Source organism: Aulonocara sp. 'chitande type north' Nkhata Bay, linkage group LG23 (assembly GCF_057382095.1).
Source record: "Aulonocara sp. 'chitande type north' Nkhata Bay isolate Kocher_YH1m ecotype deep benthic linkage group LG23, A_spYH_male_GT1.1, whole genome shotgun sequence".
NCBI lineage: Eukaryota > Metazoa > Chordata > Actinopteri > Cichliformes > Cichlidae > Aulonocara > Aulonocara sp. 'chitande type north' Nkhata Bay.
The window spans coordinates 14707846-14727784 of record NC_141365.1 but is presented as its reverse complement, the minus strand read 5'-3'; the positions used below and the strand labels follow the sequence as shown (position 1 = coordinate 14727784).

General features: G+C 40.4%; 1 protein-coding gene across 3 annotated transcripts in view; it reads left to right on the top strand.

Moving 5' to 3' along the window:
* The window catches only part of tp63 (tumor protein p63), a 62819-nt gene that overhangs the window by 22273 nt on the left and 20607 nt on the right, over positions 1-19939 (top strand). For 2 of the 3 annotated variants that reach the window (XM_086284005.1, XM_086284002.1), the window contains exons 1-3: positions 6822-6889; positions 12149-12283; positions 14787-14916. In XM_086284005.1, the coding sequence (XP_086140131.1) occupies positions 6837-6889; positions 12149-12283; positions 14787-14916 (318 nt within the window). In that variant the 5' untranslated portion in view covers positions 6822-6836. Of the gene's footprint in view, positions 1-6821; positions 6890-12148; positions 12284-14786; positions 14917-19939 lie in introns of those variants that run through there. The other variant, XM_086284006.1, reaches the window with a different exon arrangement.

The following is a 19939-nucleotide window of genomic DNA, read 5'->3' as shown; positions in this document are numbered from 1 at the left end:
ACAGTGAAGTCAACACTGACAGAAGCAGGGCTGTGCCGTACACTCTCTGCTGAATTATCTGAATACTTGAGCCACAAAAATGACAAAATGAGAAATCACCTATAAAAAAAAAAACCCCAAGATGTCCCAGTTTTTTTGGTGTACATAGTTTTTTACGACGTGATGAATGAGATGCACAGCATGTTAAACGTGTAATTGTTTGATGGTTTGGTATGTTACAGACAAACTATATCCATCCACTCATCAGAGTCTCGAAGAAATGCCTCTGAAATATCCACTTTCATTTAAGCGTCCCAGAACGTCGACAGCGTGTTTTATTTTTAAAGTGTATCCGGTGACAAAGGACACTTTAACCCCTCACTTAGATTACATGTGGACGGGTGGAAGCATCATTATGTTCTACCATACATGCTTTTTAATAGGTTGAGGGCCAGACCAATCACACTTGTCAACCTGTTGCCAGGATACCGGCGGTGTGGTTGCTAAACACCGGTCCACAACTTTTACATCATGGGCTATATTTCTGAAAGTTAGAGTATGAAAGTGTATTATATTACCTTACAGAAGTGCTGAAGCAGGTCCCGGCAGCACCTGCTCGTCCAGTGTAAAATATCATCATCCCGCTGCTCCTGAGGACGGACAATTTCCTCATTTAATTCCTGCTCTCAATTGAGGAGACGATCGCCATCTAATCCTCAAAAATGGTCTGCGCTGGAATGATTAGTGAGGCAGAGGAGCATGTTTAGAAGCAGGAAGCACCCTGTAATTCATCTCTGCGATAATGGTTCGGTTACATTTTATCTTTAGTTTGCTAATCATTAACCGCTTTTATTTTAATGTACTTCTTGAATGTCACGTTATAACAAGATTATTTGTGTAATTAGGCTGTAAGTCTCACTGTCAGCTTACTGCTACCAGTGTTTCTGCTCCTCTCTCCACTGTAAATGTAAAATTATTAGCACGGCTCTGTGCTAATAGCGCACCGTGTGTGATGGTAACTGACTTCAAACGGCAGCAAAGACAGGTTTAGTGTTGGATTAGCTGTGATTGATGGTTTGTGGTTCACTGGTTGTCTGCCTCTCAGATCTGGGACCGGTTGTTGGAGAGCTTTGATTGTGTTTACCAGAAGTGCTCTGCGCCAGTCGGTGAAGGGATTCAGTCCCCTGGGAAAAAAAACAAAGCGATCCAGTCGTACTCGTCTGAACTGGAGCTGGTTCTAATCCACAGTTTCATGTTTTTGTTTAGTCTTCAGTCCCTTGTGGCCTGCTGCTTATCCATGTCTCTAAACTGTACATAAAGTACTGTTTGAGGAATCGCTGTGTGAAATGTGTCAGTCCCATTGCAAGTACTATTTATTTATACCTCCTGCATTGAGCGTTAATAAATGAACAATTGCAATTTAAGCAGGGATTTAGCTGCAAACAGTAAACGTCCACCGTGACGTATTTATATGTAAACAAAACAACAAAATGGACTCATTAGTCACATGTTCCTTCACTTTAAGAAGACTTCTAGGCATGTTTATACTTTCTGGGAGAAAAATGGATTTTAATAAGATCCAGTAAACCTGATGTCAGACAGTTTTGACAGTTTTTTGTTGCTCTTTAACGCACAGCTTACTTTCATTTTCACTCACTGTTTGTTTTTAGGAAAGATTGAGTGTGGGTTAGGAAAAGGCCATATTTTGGAATAAAATACACAGCATGCTTGAAGTAAACCCCAACAACAGTGAGATTAAATCATGTGGCTGTGAGTAAATTTAGATCAACTGGGATATTAAATCAATGACCAAAGAAATCATATGTATTGTGTCCCTTAAATGAGGAAAATATATATATATATATATATATATATATATATATATATATATATAAAGAAGTTAAATGCATGCTGAAACATGCACAAACATTAGCTATGTTTCTTCAGAGAGACTCATGCTACCTTTCAAGTGCACTGTTTGCTAAAAGTTAATGATGGCTACTTCACACAAATGTTATTTGAACAATCTTACAGAAAATTACAAATGATCATAGTGGCTTTTTTTTCGTTCTATAGCAGATCTCAGCTAACGGGAAACTGCTTTTGACAACACCTCCAATCTCTTCAGCGACTTAGCACGGACGCCGTAGATCTGTTACATCGGTAATTACGATACCTCTGAAATTGCTATTCTCGGTATGCAGTTTCCCTGGTTTGTTTAACTTAGGAATCACATTTACTTGTTCTACCTTTACCTGCATGTTAGTGGTGTGTTTTGGTTTTTGTTTTGCCTCAACATACTAGTTAAACATTTAACTAGAGGGATGCTCTTTGCATCATCAAACAGATAAACGAAAACTTCTGGAATCTGCCTTGGTTTGAAAAATGAATGCCACTTTAACCGCAACAGCATTAAGAGTTCATTTCTCAGATATCCCTTCTTTACATTTCAACTCATCAGTCTGAGCATAACAAACATTTAACAAACAAATCTGGATTCCAGCTAAAAGCAGTCATACTGGATGTATTTTTCAACTCTGGCTCACTGTCTTTCAGTTGCCGCAGGCAAGGTTGATTTTCCCAACGTGGCAACAACCTGATCTCAGGTGTAAAAGTCACTGTGACAAAAGACGCATAAAGAAAAACTTGAATCATATCGTGGGAAAGCATCAATAATTGTCTGGGAGTCTGAATATTACTACAAATGAATCAGTGATTCAATAGAAATACAGGTTCTGTGGGTCACATGGGAAAGCTGGAGGCAGTTCACGGCTGTTTATCTTTTTTGTCGTTATGGAAGTACAGGACTGGTTGTCTGAGTGTCAAAATATTCCACCCTCCAGGAAGTGAATTTATGCTGGGAATGTTTTGATTCGTTTTCTTGTTTACTACGTTTTTCATCCCTTCCCTCAACGGTTCTTCACACTGCCCGAACACAAGACTTCCCTATAGAGGTGACAGGAACAATGCCAAGTTGCTGGGCAGTTTAGTGCATAGGCTGTAAATTAGCGCTTCTCAGACACTGCATCGGACACTGGTAGTTTTGACTCATCTGGATTTCCCCTGCATTAGTCACCAACTAGAATATACACACAGACGCACACAAGTATGCCCACATAACCCCCACACGGCGTGAGAGTGATTGGCCTCAGCCTGGTGTGTGTGACTGACACTGATAATGCAGCACTCCACAGTGCAGCGAGCGTCGCTGCTACCTCATCAGCTGCTCCACCAACTGCTCGTTGGCATCCTGTATGTAAACTCCTGACATTAATAAGGCTGTGTGAACCGGGTATATAATGCCTTCAGCACGATGAACACACCAGAATGAATTAAGCACACCGATCACTCAGGCTGGTTGCCATTTTTGGCTTGATCTGCAGATACAATTGCAGATTAAAGCGGGATTAACGCTCTCTAACCAGAGGCCTGTGAGAATAATAACCACTTTAGACATATGTGCTCTCCCACTGATGACAGTACCAGAGATGTCCCTGACGTAGCTGCTAACCCATAAACACACACATACATCTCAAATGAAGTAATAGTGGCTCGGTGACTGGTTTCCAGCGCCTGGGCCTTAGAGTAATTAATGATGTAAGGGTTTCGTGTGTCAGTGTAAATATCAGATTTAATGATATCTTGAGGTCAGTTTGTCCTTGTTGTGCTGGGAGGTGGTCAAAGCTGCAGTGTGTGTGTGTGTGTGTTAGGTTTAGAGAGGCTTGTTGCTTAAATAACCTAATAATCACCATGGGATTTTACAAGTGGGTTTTTACGATAGTCGTGTTTATGTGAGCTGTGATTGGTTGTCATTTTTCAGCTGGGAACCATGTTTCACAGAGCAACCCAACAACGGTCGCTGGTATTTCCAGCAGTGACCTTGGGGGAATAGTTGCTCATACTTTCGCACGGTCGTTGGGTGTGACTCATTTCAGACTTTCACGTCTCTAAAAATTTCATAAAAATTGGCAGCTTGTGGACTTTTTTAAACCAAATTAGGACTCAATGTCATTCTAAAACTATGAGCAGTTAAGCCTAGCTTTACTCATTTTAGAAATCGGATCAGCAGACAAGCAGCAGAACGGCGGATCCTCTCAATGATTCGGTCATATCACAACACGGTCTCACATTTGATCATTTGGTGTTCACATCCGTTGGTGGTTTTTTGTAGAAGATCGTGCACAATGTAGCGCCACAACTAAGCGCAGTGTTTGTTGCTGGCTCTGATGAGGCACTGGGGTTAAATTTCCATCTAAAATTATTTTTCAGCTTGTTTTCAGCTTCTTCTTTTTTTTTATTATTATTATTTTTGAAGAAGTGGCTGAAAGTCACAGCTCAGTCACATCTGATGTAACTTAGTGTGTGAGTGAGTTGCGCATATTGTTCTTTTATTTGCTTTCTGCTTGTGAACTTATGTTTTTCGGGTGTTTCTTGTTTACCCGCTTTTGTGGCAGGTTTAGATGTGAGCATCATTAGGAGCCTCCAAGGCTACACGTGAAAGTGTATTTATGTCGTGTCATTCATGTAGCGTTCATAAACTACACCCATAAATTGAAGTTTACGTTTTTTTACTCGTTCAAAATATGAAATGCAGTTAAGGAAAATATTAATAAGTATGTGTCAAAGCTTAGGTAAGTTAAACCCAACTTTAAAAATTACACTCCTGGTGATTTACCGTTGGGGAAGCCCAAAACCTCCTTTGCTGGTGCGAGTTCTTTGTTACACACAGGAAATACCCTAAATATCCCGAATGTTAACACTGTCGTTTTAGGTATTTACCCCAGTTTGCACCTCAAAGACAACAACAGAAGTCAGGATAGGTAAACCTAATATATAGAATTAAAACTGTCACTTGGAAATGGCAGTGCTGCTCATCCACTGTCTCTTAGCTGGTTGCTCCAGACCGAAGTACATCAACACAGTTTGGATGGATTAGCAAGAAATGGTGTCTGGAAAGTCACTGGTCCATGACAGAGTAAGGCCATTTTGACAGCTATGAAATGTTTTGAAATATTGTTAATATGAGTGAATTATTTAATTGTTTTCATAGCTGCTAAACTTGCGATCGCTCTGTTTTCATCGATGTGAAGCGAGTGTTGTAGTTGCTTCCGTGAGTGCGTTGATGTCTTCATGCTTTCCAGTTTTTTTGTGACCACGCTGATTCATCAGCTCAGACCCTACACTGCAATGCATGTGTATTTTAGGTTTACTCCAAGCTTGCAGCAGTATAAAAGGAGTGGCTAATGGCAATCATGCAACTATTTATACAGGTGCACCTGTTCAGCCTTTCTAGGGTTGATGGGGCTCTTTTCCATAAACTAGTCAGTACAAAACAATACATAGCCTACAGTAGAATAAAAAAAATACTTCTTGGCTGTTCATTGAATTTGTCACATTTAGAAAGAGATGGTCATTCAGGCTTCAAAAGACTGGAGTGGGAGATTCATGAGTGGATATTTATTGGCGGGATTGTAATGTGACCAATTCTGGGTTTGTTTTTACAATAAACCACAAAATGTGGTCCTGAATGCTTGGGTTCAAGGTAGTTACAGGTCTCTCAGAAGTCCAGTTACCTTCAACTCAAATGCCCTGGATGACTGAGAAAGCACACAGTCCGTCACCAAAATGTGACATGCATCACAAAAGCGTACGGGTTTACTTGATGAGTGGACTGTCCAGATGTTCTTTACACTGAGAAGCAAACAAAGAGGGTGCTTCATTCATTACGAACTCAGCCGAGTGTGAAAATGCTGATATGAAACCTTCCAATACAGTATGTTAAAAATAGCGGCCGTGTGTCCACAGTGTCTCGTCACCAGGTTGGCACACAGTATCCGCTGTATCAGTGCCGTGTCTCACAGGTGCACCGCGGGCAGAGAGAGGCTCTATATCTTTATTAAAAGTACAAGAGAGCAGCATAAAGGTTTGTGTTCCCTGGATACACCACATCTATTTATTATCATTCCTCCTGCGGTGACCCTTCCTTTTATTTTAGCATACTGATTCATCTGCTGTTCATCTCTGAAAACCACACAACACCTCTAGGTTTACATTGCCATACTGCTTGGCTAAGAGGGTGGTTGAATTGGAAGTATGTGCCAGGATGTGGCACGATTTCAGCGTTTGCCTAAATATGAGTTTATGTAGGCTACTGTAATGATGAAGTATTTTTATCTGGTGTCTGTTTAGGTTTAAAGGGGATTCTCATTTTTAGTTTTTTCACGAGAACAGTCAGTTCTTGACCTAAGAGTTTGTTTCACTTCCTTAAAATTGCTGAATCGGCACACAGTGAACAGTTGCTGCTATTTGGGGCGCGTTTGTGGAAATATTCAGCGCGCCCGAAACCCTCTCAGTATTCGCTGAGAAGCGTGACGCAACAGACGTGCTCTCGGGCCGCAAAATCCGCTCGGGAGTCTGGGTGGAAATATCAGAACAAGGCCAGAGACATAGATGGAGGAGTGGGGTGTAAGTGGGGAGCTTTTCAGGATGGTGGCTTCCTGGCGTGTGGGTGTTTGTGTGTTGGGGTCAAATGTAGTTGCTTGATATCTATATCCTAGCAACTGAGAGTGAGTGATATCTTGTACAGCTGGAGCAGGGGATTGGTCAGAAAGAAGGCACAAGCCCCGCCTATTTTGGGTAGCCTAAGAAAAAATACCTAAATTCAAAACATCTCTCAAACTTTCTGCACTCTGCACTGTACCCTCCGGCACTTTAATCCAGGCCTGGTTGTGTTTTTAACTGTATTTTTTTTTTATTGTACTTTAATTGATTCTCATAGCTCAAACACAGCTATTGATCCATTTATGACAAGCTGATCATTCTGAAGCTTTCAGCAAAGTGAACTCTGGCATGACAACATGAATTCACCTTACACAGCTGTGCAGTATTACCCTGAGTTTCCCTTTCGGCGGTAAGTACCTAAAGGTTGTTGAAATTGATGACCTATACTCACACGTACTTATAGGGTAGACTGTATTGAGGTCATGTTTTTTTGCCTAATTAGTTAAACAATATGTGTTGCGTGGATTCGAAGTGTAGCTATACTCCTTCATAATGAGCCTTACATTAAGTTTAAAAGAATGATGTAGGACTTGCTGGCTGGGAATCTCCCTGCTCCTGTTTGACCCGCGCTGCAGTTCACGCTGTCTGGAGGTCCAAAACGGCCTGAGAACAGTTGTGTCTGCCTGGATCCTCAGCTGCTGCTGCTTGGTCCTGATATATTTATAAGGGCAGCATACTTATGGCAGCAATGCATGTGTAAAGGGCAATCAGGGCTGAAGGCAGGCAGATTACATGACATCTGGAGGTCCTCTTCTGGAGATTTTTGAACCTCAATGGGAGTGCATGTGCTAGTACTGTAGCTCTATAGGCTTTGATAATTGCACATGTTTTGCACCAAAACTACCTACATGAGTGTTTCTTCTCTCATTCTAAAATATTTAAATTCTTTAAATTCTTTGCAGATTGGATGTGTTCTGTGTGCTTTTTGCCCCTTTAAATTTACCATCACAGCACTCTTGTAGTTGAGTTTAACAGTTACATTTGTAATTTTTTTTTTTAGTTTTTCTGTTTTGCTTGATGACATTTTTGACCGTTCTGGCTGTGGCACAAATTTGAAAACAATGTAACTGTTTTTGAAAAGGGATGAAAAGTATCTTCCTTGGCCTGTAAATCCCTCCACCTGTCTTGTATCCTTTGCCTTCTACGCCTTACCTTCCCTCTTGCACCAGATGATCAAAATAAAAGGAGGAGAAACTCTGGGGCTTTCTATTGTTTTTCACTCGTGTCCCTTTTCCAGCCTCGGCTGACGGATGAGGGGGAGAAGGTCTTAGGCCTTTGAAAAGTGATTAATAATGACACTGGAGAAGGACCCCGATCGGCTGGGCTGTTTGTTTTGATTGCATTTTCATCGGTCGGTGTGCACAACCTGCCAAGAGACAATAGCCATCCCTGTTTAGTGCTGACCTCTGCCCCAGTCTCGTCTGGAGGCGCTGCACTGTGTTTAAGTGGATGCTGAACAGCCTTTGCCTCGGGCTAACCGAAAACCTCTCAGAGTAACCAGACACCCAAACGCAGACAAAATGCAGCCAGAAAAGGGACAAAGCCCATCTTGAAACTTCGTTAATAAAATAAAACTGCTTTGAAATGATGATGAAAAAAGATAGAATATTGCATTTATGTGGTATGCATTTGAACGTGGACATGTGTGCCTTATTACAACAATGAAAATTATTTTCTTAAGCACAAAGTAGTGCAGGACATCAGCAGGGTTAGGCTGCAGATCTTCTATTTTATTCTTCCATTAAACTGTTTTAGTGTATTTATAGGCTTGGATGGCTGTACACGCAGAACCTGATAAACAGCTTTAGTTCTGGATGCTGACTGGTGATCAGACAATACCAAGAAGCAAAGCTCAAAAGTCTTTTGGACAAGTTAATGGGATGTCAGTTAAACTAGTTCTTCTGTATTTTAAAAGAAAATTAAAGAATGAAATGGAGTTAATGTGAGGCACAGGTCATGTGGATGACCACACCTAAATCCTTTCTCCTTGAACACAGATGACAACTCACCTGCTCTACCTGCCATTTACCTGTTTTTTTTGTTTTTTTTAAAGTCATCCTTTGTGATTTTTTTTTTCCCCTCTTTGGCACGTTTCCTTCAAACTCCTCGTGTGCTCTTGTGCAGGCAGCTAAGCCACCAGGTTTTGATTTGTGTACTGCTGTAAATGCTTTCCTACAAAAGCGTGTTGGCGCTGTTCAAAGTAAAAAAAATAATAAAAATAAATCAATCACTATTTTGACATCTACTCTGAAGAGATACTGCTGTGATTTGGATGTATTCATAACAAAGCAACATGTTGATAAGGATGAAGAGATGGCTTTTATGAATCAGTAAGCCCTAACATAATGGATCATTTCAAGAATATCACAATTTATTTTACTATTATTCTTTACAAATTATTTATTTATTTATTTTTTGCTCTTTAATCTTCAGTGCTTCTGAAGAAACCGTATAAAATCCTGAATTTAAATGTATGGGACGATGTTGCAATTGCAAAAATAGTAGAAAAAAATAAGCATTTAAAACCTTATTCTGGGGCAAATTCTGCATTTTTAAAGCAGTTTATATTATATTATGAATTACTGTGAAAAATATTAATAACTCGGATGTCGATGTCACATGTTTTCTGTTGGCTGTACAACAATATGCACAAATAAGTTGATTAATTTTTTTTTAATTCGTAGATTTAAAAAACAAATAAATCTTGGCATCTATCTGTCGTCAGTTTAATTCCTTCTGTGACTTAATGCTTAGTCTTTAGCAGGAATGAGTTCTTAAGCAAAGGTACTAACAGCATATTGTCAAATAATGCCTTAAAAATTTGTTATGGAAGTACTGAAGGTATTTAGTGTTATACTTTTACACGTTTTATCCTTAGACTGTTAGTCTGGATGAACTGAAAGGATTTTACACTGTAATTGCAAACATGGATTTATTGGTACCTTCATTATGGCCATAGATGAATCTTTAGAAAGTCTTTATGCTCTTTATCTAGCGATCTTTAAACATTTAGCCTGCACAAAATTGATGTGACACAACAGATAAACAATCGCTGCCATCAGTAAATGTCATCTTAGTGTCTGTAGGCTGACGGCAGTCAACGAGGTGCACTCTTAGATATTCTTACTCATGCATTCATGTAAAAGGAGGATATCTGTGTTGCAGTTGGTTTGGGTGGGGCTTATTGCGTACAAGTTTGTAGCAGTTTTCATTTTTACATTAACGAAACGTTAATGTAACATCACATTTGCTCTCAAACATTTTCAACAGCTGCCAATTTGAGAGTGTACAGCTGTAAACCACTGGTCAGTTTGAGTTCTGCAAAACTCATATTTTAGGTTTTTGTTATATATAAAAATCAAATGCATTCGATTTGCGGTGAACTTATTTTGTAAATGTGCTAGGTTGCACTCACATGTGAGTAGTTGACAATATTTAGCCAGTCAGAGAGAGATATACAGTATGCTTTATTCTTTTTAACATTCATATCTTTAAAAAATATATATTTATATTTTCATTACAATTTAAACACAAATCATAAACAAAAAGACTTTTAAAAACTGTAAAACATGTAAATATATTAAATTTGTCTGTTCAGTGGGGTCCAGTTGGTGTGTGTGGGGTCTGTGTTAGCAGTGTAACATAAATTTAGGATCTAGATGGCAACTATGCACACTGTGACTTTTTACATAAAGTAAGAGTACATACAATGAAATTAAAAATTAACAAATTAATAGCAAAAAAAGCAGAGAAGAAAAATCTGCTGGATTTGCTTGAGCATTTTCATATATGCTCTGGATCATAAACCCATGTGTATGCATATAAATAACAATATGTGTATATCTATTTAAAGAGCCCTGTGACTTTTCATAAAGATTTGAATAGTTGTATATTTATTGTTATTTGTAGATTGAGCTCTGTCTGCTTTCCTCATCATAATAATGATAAGTATTACCCCTCTGAATAAACTCTAAATACATTTTGAACTTTTCAGCTTGACTCAAAATAATTCTGCTTCCTTAAAAGAGCACAGAATGTCCAATTAGAGGCAATAAATTAGGTTATAGACTATTAATGCAGATGTCAACTATAGCTGTGTGAACACCTGAAAAACACTTTCTATATTGTTTTATTAACAGTTTGTAGTTTTCCTTCCCAAATGTGTTTTATAGCCACACAAAGTTGCCACATACTTGAGTACTTTTTTTCTCATCATCATCGCATTTAGCAACATTATTTTGGCTGACTTTCCTCACGTAGTGTATATGGTTCCTTACTTCGTAACACCATCACTTAAATATTGTACAGAGGGGCACAGCGTGCTGGAGGCGCTCTGCTGCTGAAAGGGCAAATCGTTACCGAAAACTATCCGACATAGGATGCGAAAAGTTTTAAAAGTCCCAAAATGTAGTTTTAGTTTTCAAATCTTATGTTAAGGTCAGATGCCACGAATGGCTTACAGGCTTCCCCAAAAACTTATATATTTAGGTTGGTTACAAGTTTAAAACAAAAATCACAAAAACGCAGCTGTGTGAGGAACCGTCCTTGTTAGTAGACTGGTTTAAAGGGGTGCGTGCTATTTTTGCAGCGGATCGACTGACCTTGAGACATTTATTAAATTCTTTTCTGGCTTTATTAAATTATTTACGTTACATTTCAGGTGAAAGAGGTCAGATGAACGATTTCACTGAAGCATTTTGGAGTTTCGGTTTGCTGCATATCGTGTCAGTTTAATTATTGTGCAGGTCTGATATACATGCAGCTTTTTATACAAGGCGAGCTGAAATACAGCTTCCTTGCAAGCCGCTGTAATTTATGATCAATCCAAGCTTTGTCGTGGTCCTAATGTTGCAGAAACATCTAACTTTACTCTATTAAATGTGTCTGGGCATGATTAATATGTAGGCCCTAATCTGTGACATCTTACCCATAATAATTCTTGAGCTTTGCAAAATAAATTCATCTCAGCTCTCAGCGCTCCCTCATATGAGCCTCCTGCATACGTGAAATTATTTGCTTCATTAGATATGCCTGTGTTTGTAAGACAGGTATTAATATCATTCATCACAGCGTTGGGGAATTCCAAAACCTAAAATAGTGCCAGCTTCAGATTATGGCCGCCCCATCGGCCTCCCTCCCGAGCTCGCCCAGCTGTACGCATACCACAAGTTTTAGCGGTGCTATCATATAGACGTTGGGGGGAATTCCGCCTGTCTCAGACTGCAGCGTGCGCCACTTCAGCAGGAACAATGGCGGGCAGAGCTCTGAAGCAGGTGTAATGTTTCAAGGCAGCAGGTCAAAGTGCCTCTGTCTGAATGGTACATAATCACCATTATGTGTAGTACAAATATTCAACATTATGTAGGCTGACTTCTTCACAATGGAAGTGCTCTTCATGAATGGCTGCCAGCAGGACTCCTCCTCCTCCTCCTTTATCTCCACTGGCTGGGTGGCCGCATCTTAGCACAGCACATCAGCTTTTATGTTCACTGACTTTGCAACTATAAAACGCTTCCCTTTAAAATAGTTTTTCAGAAATGGCAGCTGTAAGTGAGCAGGAATGGGTGTAATAAAATGATTACAGCTGATTGATGGTGTCTTTCTGCAGACTCAGGGACCCTTCAGCTCGTCTGTCCTGGAGAGAGGGCTCATTCCTCACCACCATGTCCCAGAATCAGGCAGCACAGACAACTGACTTGTTCAGCCAAGATGTGTTCAACCAGCTGTTTGATATGCTCGACCAGTAAGTGAATACTGCCAAAAACAACAAAACAAGGAAAAAAAAAGGCCATAGTGAAATATTCATCTATGCACATATTTTAGATATTTGTGCGTTAGTTTTCACTTTGGGGATTTTTTTCTTCTTTTATGTGGAAATTATAAACCATGTCAGCTTCTTTGCCTGACTTCCTTCTCACTTGCAGCAGTTATCCTCACACTTTAGTTTCTCTTTTTTTCTAGATTTGAATTTATCCATGTTTATGCCCCTGTGTAAAACTTGCCTATGGACACAACAACGTTATTTTCAGGCAGTGGGTAAAAGGTGGACTTAGCCACCGTGACGTCACTCACTTGTTTTTGGGTTAGGATAACCCCCCATTGTTTTGTTTTGTTTTTTAAATCAGAAGTGATTGTATTTGGACAGGATGTAAAGCTAACAGTAACAAACTGCACAAATAAACTGTAAGAATGTGGGAGAGATACATCGATACCCTCTAATAAGCACTAATTAAGAGGCTACTAAAATACTAGAATTTCACCAAGCAGGACATAATTTCTTGTCAGTAAAGGCAGCAAAAGCAGTCCAGTTCATTAACTCTTTCAAAGTGGCCACATCCGTGGATAATTTATAAGAAAAAATTCACCCCCTCAGATTCATTATGGACTCAGACTGCAAGTTTCTACTGTAATGTTGGACTTTTTAACATGGGCGTCCATAGGGACTAACTCACCGACGGAGCCTCGAGTGGACATTAGAGGAACTGCAGTGTATGTTGACTTCATTTACCAGCTGCACTTCCATGCAGGCAACTATACACAATTTTGCTGAAAACTCCGAATGGTACTCGGTAGTTTTTATGACAACCGCGTGCTTCGCATCGACGGATGATGTCCTGGGAAATCTAATCTCAGATCTGGTCCAGGTCATCAATGAGCTCCAGGACAGTCTGGTGCAGCCTGACAGCATTGGATGGATCATCACATAAAGTCCCAGAGGTGTTCTACTGGATTTAGGTCAGATGAGCCTGGTCGATGGTATCAATTCCTTCGTTCTCCAAAAGCTGCCTATATTGTACCGCATGAGGTTCAGCACTGTAGTGCACCAAGAGGACCCGAAGACACACTGCACACTGCGCCTCCTGCTACCAGCAGTGATACTGACCCTAGCCAAATGCAAAACTAGTGGAAAAAAACCATCAGAAAAGATGTGGAGGAAAAAAATGTCAGTGGGCTTCACCTGTAAAACCATTCCTATTTTGGAATGGTTGCCCCTGTAGTGTGCCTATTGTTCTGCTACTTAACTGACCAGATCAGTATTCTGTCAGTATAACTTCTATACTGATATTATATCAATTTCAAGTTTAACTGACTTGATTCTGTATTCTGATTAAAAATTGTTCATTTACGGGGTTTTTTTAGCAGTGTACTTTTTCTAAAAATGTTCATATCTGGAAACAAATTAGTTTCAATATTCATTTATTTGTCAATAATAACATCAACATTATTAAGGACTCTGTTATTAATTGTATAAATATACAGTTAACTTGTAAAAGAATTAATTTACAGTTGTATTTTAAAGTCTTGTTCTCTGGTGGCTCATTTGTCCCTGTGAGCTGGGTCAGTGTAGCTCTTATATATTTCAGTCAATAGCTAACATCCTGAATTCCTTTTGTATGTGTCAGTTTTATTCCTGTGTCATATTTCCTGAGCTATAGGTCGACTTAAGTAAAAAAAAAAAAGTCTCACTTTCCTCTCTCCCCCTTGTCTTCTGTTAGCTCTGTCTGTCTCTGCTCTGTTCACTGGGTGAGCAAACAGTGAGACTTTGCAGAGAGGCAGAGGGCACCGGTGCAAGAACAAAAGTCAGAGAGCTTCTGCTGCTAACCCTAACTTTCTCCCAGAGTAATAATTTTACATGTATCACAGCATGAAATCACAGGACAGATGAGAGAGAGGAGGGAGAGAGACACATAAGCCTGATCAATTTCACGCCCACACCACAATCTAGCCAAACTATCCCACACGCTAACGACATGGTGAACCTTGAAAGTTTACCCAGAATTCATTTTTTGAAGTCTGCGCCAGTGATTTATCAGAAAACGGATAAAACATCCGGCATGCCAGTAATCGATTCTGTTCCTCTGCATTACAGACAGTTTATTCACACCGATGCACGCAGCTACACACTGCTATAAACAAGAATTTAGATTTGGACTCTTGGAGTGGGTCCAAAATTGATTTGAAATCAGTTCTTAACAGAGCTTAAATGGGTTTAATATTTAATGTGAATATCTCCTGGACTGTAAGTTATGAAGGCTCAAGAATTCTAGAAAATGTAGCACAAGTTAAAAACAATCACTGTGTACTCCAAAAGCTAAAAATATTCATAGTATGATGGGTCAATAAATTCATTGAAATCCCTGTAAATAAAAATCAGCAGATTCTGAGGGGGGGTGTATAGAAACGTTTCTCAGATTTGGTTTATTTTACATGGAACGACCCATTAATCTGTATTGTTGCTGTTTCAGATCTGCCATTCATTCAGTCCAGCCCATCGAGCTGAACTTCAGCGACAGTCCGGCCGACGGGTCGGCAGGAAACACCATTCAGATCAGCATGGACTGCATAACCATGCGTGAGCCGGATGAACCGCTTTCTGTAAGTACATGTGAGGTTTCAGTGGGAAAATAAATGATTTACTTTAAATTCTGCTGCCTGAGAACAAATAATTTATAAAAGGAACAATACAAGTAACCTATGACGTGCTCAGGATTGTTTGAGCCCATTATTTAATAATGCACAGTGCAACCAGTAAACTAAATAACCAGTTTTACTGCCTGTTTTTTGGTTCAATACTCACAGAAACAATCAAATATTTATTTTTGAGGGCTATTATTTTTTAACCAGTAAATTCCAAGGCCTTCATCTCATGCCCCAAAGCGGAAAACCATGCTTCTCCTTAAATGACTCACCATTATCTCGGTAGCTAATTATTTTGTGCATTTTTCATCATTTATGAGCTGTATGCTATCACTTTCATTCTGAGTTGATTGGATTCACAGTGTAAATTACATATGTTGTAAAACACAGAACCTCCTTTCAAATTACCAATGGAATTTCCCTGGGAAGGTTAAGAGAAGGTGGTGCAGAGTGGTTCCACACACCGGTGAAGAAAGGTCTGTTTTTTCCTGAGATGTTGTCTGTAAGCTGGCGATTTTATCTGATTTAGCCTGAGCTGTGCTTGACCTGGGTGGCTCCTCTGAGGCAGGTAGTGAGTTGATGGTAGCGCGCGCCTGTCACTGTCACATGACGCATCCCTCTTTGGACACAGAAGGAGTTTAAGCTTGCAACATCTTAGTACAGATAGTCTGATTTTTCCAGTTTCACCACATATAACAAGATGCAGCTGCAGTGGAAGGAAAATTATAGAAGAATTTTATATCAGGAAACGTGTGAAACCCACCTTTGCAAGTACTGCTTCTCTGCAGCTGCTTGGCTGTACGCTTTTCAGGCATCAACACGATCAGCTAACTGCTAATCAAAGCTCTGTAAGAAGTCCAGCATCCATGAGAAGAAGATTTAAAAAGAAGATTGGTGAAGTCAGGCTAGTTCAGGTGTAATGATTTGCTACCTGCTGGTTTGCCACAGAGAAGATAAAAAGATAAAAACCTCAATGCAGGAGATGTCAGGGCCGGAAACACGTTCGACACATGATTGGCTGTTGGCTCTGATGATTATACCAGCATATGCATACAGGTGAATGCTGCCGTTTTTATTTACAGTGTTTATATGTGACAACTATAAAGTGTTTCTACTCCCATTTTTCCCATTTCTAGGTTTTTCATGTACACTCTTACTTAGTTTTACTATGAAAAATTAAGGAATGATCTCAATTTTTGTTGTATCTTCCATATTTCTCATGCTTCTTTGCAGCTACACAGCCGGTTCTGGTATTTTTCTTTACATTTGTGCAATGATGGCATCCTTAGCAGCGACGCTTTCATTGCACATCCAGCCTGCACTGATGGGGGATAGTGTGTGAAGGCTTTAACAAGGAAACTCATTCCTAAATCATCTCTCTTGCTCTAGATCAGTGGTTTTCAAACTTTTTCTGGTATGCCCCACTTTAGAAGCCCCAAAAAGTTCACATCCCACACCTCACCATATTTTTTGGTGAAAGAAACGATCGGGGCTGAGTTTTAGTTAAACAAAGTTCAGCTCAGTTGTGTCAGTTTCACCCATCTTTTCACCTCGGTCTTCTCTGCGTCTCACAGAGAAAACGCTGAGTTAAAACACAGGTTTGTAAATCCATGTTTGACCTGTAGCACGGGGCATGTCCTTGTCAGCTCTGCTGCTCAGCGATGATGTGCACGCTCCCCTCCCAGTGCAGGAATGCCGTTGTCCAGCCAGGGCGGGAAAAAAATAGCAAATAAAAATTTTGTTCGGGGAGCTGAGTAACGTTACACTGCGCATCCCCCAAGGGGGCCTGTGCTCTCTTGAACTGATGATTAACGGCTCTACCCCCACCACCCACTTTCCACTTTGTGCACCAGAGAGAGGCGTGGTGCAGCGATTGGCACAGCAGCAGATCTGGCAGCATCGCTGTGGGCTAAAAGCTCGCCCCGGTGGCTGCTTGCCAATCACCAAGCCCCAGCCGTTATTACAGAGTCATACCTCTGTTTTGATGAAAAGCTGCGGTGGGCGAACCCACCCTCAACTTGCCCCCCTTCCTCTTCCACCCATGTGGAGGTGTGCCTCTTTCATGAGTCATTAGAATGCAGCTCACTGTTTAGTGCCCCGGGGGACTTATTTGTATTGTGTGGGCTTTACGTTTAATGTGAAATTCCTTTTTATTCTACTTTTTTTTCTTTCTTTCTTTTTTTTTGCACTGTAGCTGCAGGGCAACAATTTAACGCAGCACCTGCCTCTGTTGTAGAGGTCCCAGGTCTCATCTATCAGTACGTGTCTTCTCCATGTAAAGGTTGTGGAGGTGGGGTGGCAACGAAGGGGGAAGGAGAGGGTAGAATAACATGAAGGAATGTAGCGGGGATCGTGGCAGGAGAAACGCTATATCCTACCCCAAACAGCTGATTTTACAGCCAGATAAAGCTGTGATCAGCTGTGCGTGGAAGATGCAGTTGTCGAGCAGAGGCACCGAGGTGCTTTTCAGTCGCAGGTTAGAGTTTAAACAACTTTACAGAGGAGTAGCTCAATCAACACGAGGCTCCTTCGAGATCTAATTACATGTTTGTGTTTGGATTTTTTTCCCCTCACCTACTGTGTGTCTCGGCGTGAGTGCCCCTGTGTTCAGTGTTTGTGCAGATGCAGATGAGGGGTTTTCTCTTTTGTTTCCCACATTTAACAGAGCTGAAATTAATGCTTTTTAATGCAGACTTTAGCACATGTGGTGCGCTTGTTACCACAGCGTTTGAGCCCTTTCCTCCAGCCTTTACCTCCCAACGTTATTTTTTTTTCTCTTTCTAAGCAGCGAGAGGCTTGGCGTCAAACTTTATTCGTCAGGACATCACACTTTATTTAATCCGAAGCAAACTGGTGCATGAAGTAGACAGCCATAAAGCGCTCCTTTATTTTGTTTTAATGCTCCACCAGTTTGCCTCCAGCACTTAAAGGTGAAGACCAAAGAACGGTTGCTTGCCACGGTCCACTTGAATGACTGTTGATTTGGTAAGAAGTCAGAGTTTAGATGTGGGGATGTGGGGCCCCTGTTACTTTCTTTGTTGGTCATGGTGAGCTGTGTTTTTACGCCGCAGTTTCATATGGTGCCGGGTTCAACAAAAAAACATGCAGGTTGTGACCAGGTGAAAACATCTTTCAGTAATAATGTTTTCTACTGTTTGATAATATTTTATCTGTCTCAGAATGAGACTTTAGAGCCGACTGTGCACTCGAGTGTGGCTGGTCCAGATGTGGTGAGGACACAGGCTTAACTGAAGTCTGTGCATATCTCATAAAGATGTGCTTTTTTTTTTTTTTTTTTTTTTATAAACAAGGGTGTGAAGAATATTTTTCCAGTCCAGGTGATTTTCTTAAGAGGAAAAGTTAGAGGCTCTTCAGGGATGCCAGCAGGAAAAACCTGTTATGGATATTATTTTAAGAAATATCATGTTTGAAACCAGGTTTTTCAGCAGTATTGTGAGAGCTGGGGCAGAAAAAACAGGGTTTTACTGCTCAGTGGTTTAAAATCTTTAACTAGTTTATATGTTTTTATTCAGTAAAAGAAACTTTGAAATTTCCTTCTGCACGGCGTCTGTGGTGATCAGATAAATGAAAAAGCAGCGATTCTGTTTGAAATAAGCGGCTGAGTCTCTGTGCTCATTGTTGGTGATACTGGAGGATATTGAAAAGCAGGCCGTGCGAGTGATCATGTTTTCAGAGCCGTGATCTACATTTCATTTTCTAGTGCCAGAGTTTTTCCTGAGTAGAAACATTTTTGGCATTCTCCAAAATGATTTTAACTGTTTCATATATGCAAACAAAATGAGCGTTTTTCTTTATCAGATTGTCAGAAATAGCACAACGGAGAGATTTCTGTTAAAGTAGGTAATAAAGATCAACTCCAGTAGACCCATTTTGAACCAGGACTCGACAGAGCGTATAAATATAGAAAAAGAACACTTTTGAAACAGATGCAAAGTGCTTTACAGAAACATTTAAATAGATTCACACGGAAAACTCAAAAAGAACAGGTTACACATTTAAACCCGACCAAAGAGTGCGAATACTCGGGGCTCATGCTTGACCCGCACATGGACCTTGAGGCGTTCAGTACTTGAACCTCCAGAAGCTTCAGCTCGGAAACTAAAACTAAAAGTGGGTTTCCGTGGTTGCAGGTGAAGTTGAAAAGTTAAAATACTTTCCATCTTCTCAGTGTGTGAAGTTTAGATTTTAACGGAGTCTGCAGCACTGAATTTGAGCCCTTTTACTTACCAGTATGTATGTGACACAGTGCTAAAACAGGTGTAAAAACATCCCGGCTGCTCTGTTAATGCAAAGATGAAGGTAAGATGCCCAGCACATTGTTTTACAGTGTCGTCACTTGTCTGATTATTTGTATTTAAATAAAAGAATTGAATTAGCGTGCAAAAGTGTGACTCTGCAGCCATTTGGTCAGTGAAGGTCGTAAAAATCATTGCTGAAAATGTTCCCAGTTTCTCTTTCACTTATAAAATGTGTCTGTGGATAAATTAGCTTCCCTAAAAGCAGCTTCAGTGATTCAGGATTTGGTGGCAGTTGATTGTGAGGATTTTGGGATTTGCCACCCAAGTGATGCTTTCTGCTGCTCGGTCGACCATCTGCGTCTGTCAGTGAGGACGGCAGCTTACTCTGTTTTAGGTCAGGTGTCTGTGCCTTTGCAGCCTCTGCAGCCCGACACCCGATACTAAACTAATCTAGCGGACTTTAGGACTAGCCTCTTTAAAAGGAAAAACTTTAGCAAAGCCTCTTTTGTCTGAGCCTCTGGATCTGCAGATCTTTAGTCGCCGCTTGCTCCAACTCAGTTTCTCACCGCTGTAGCAGCCGAGGTGACGCAGTTAACCTTCAAGTGACCGACTGGGGTCTTTGAAGAACCCAGCTGTTTATTTCATGACATTTTTAGTCATAATGTTACCCATCACGAATCTAATGTTTACGCTTATCAGTACGTTGCTGTAGAAATGGATCT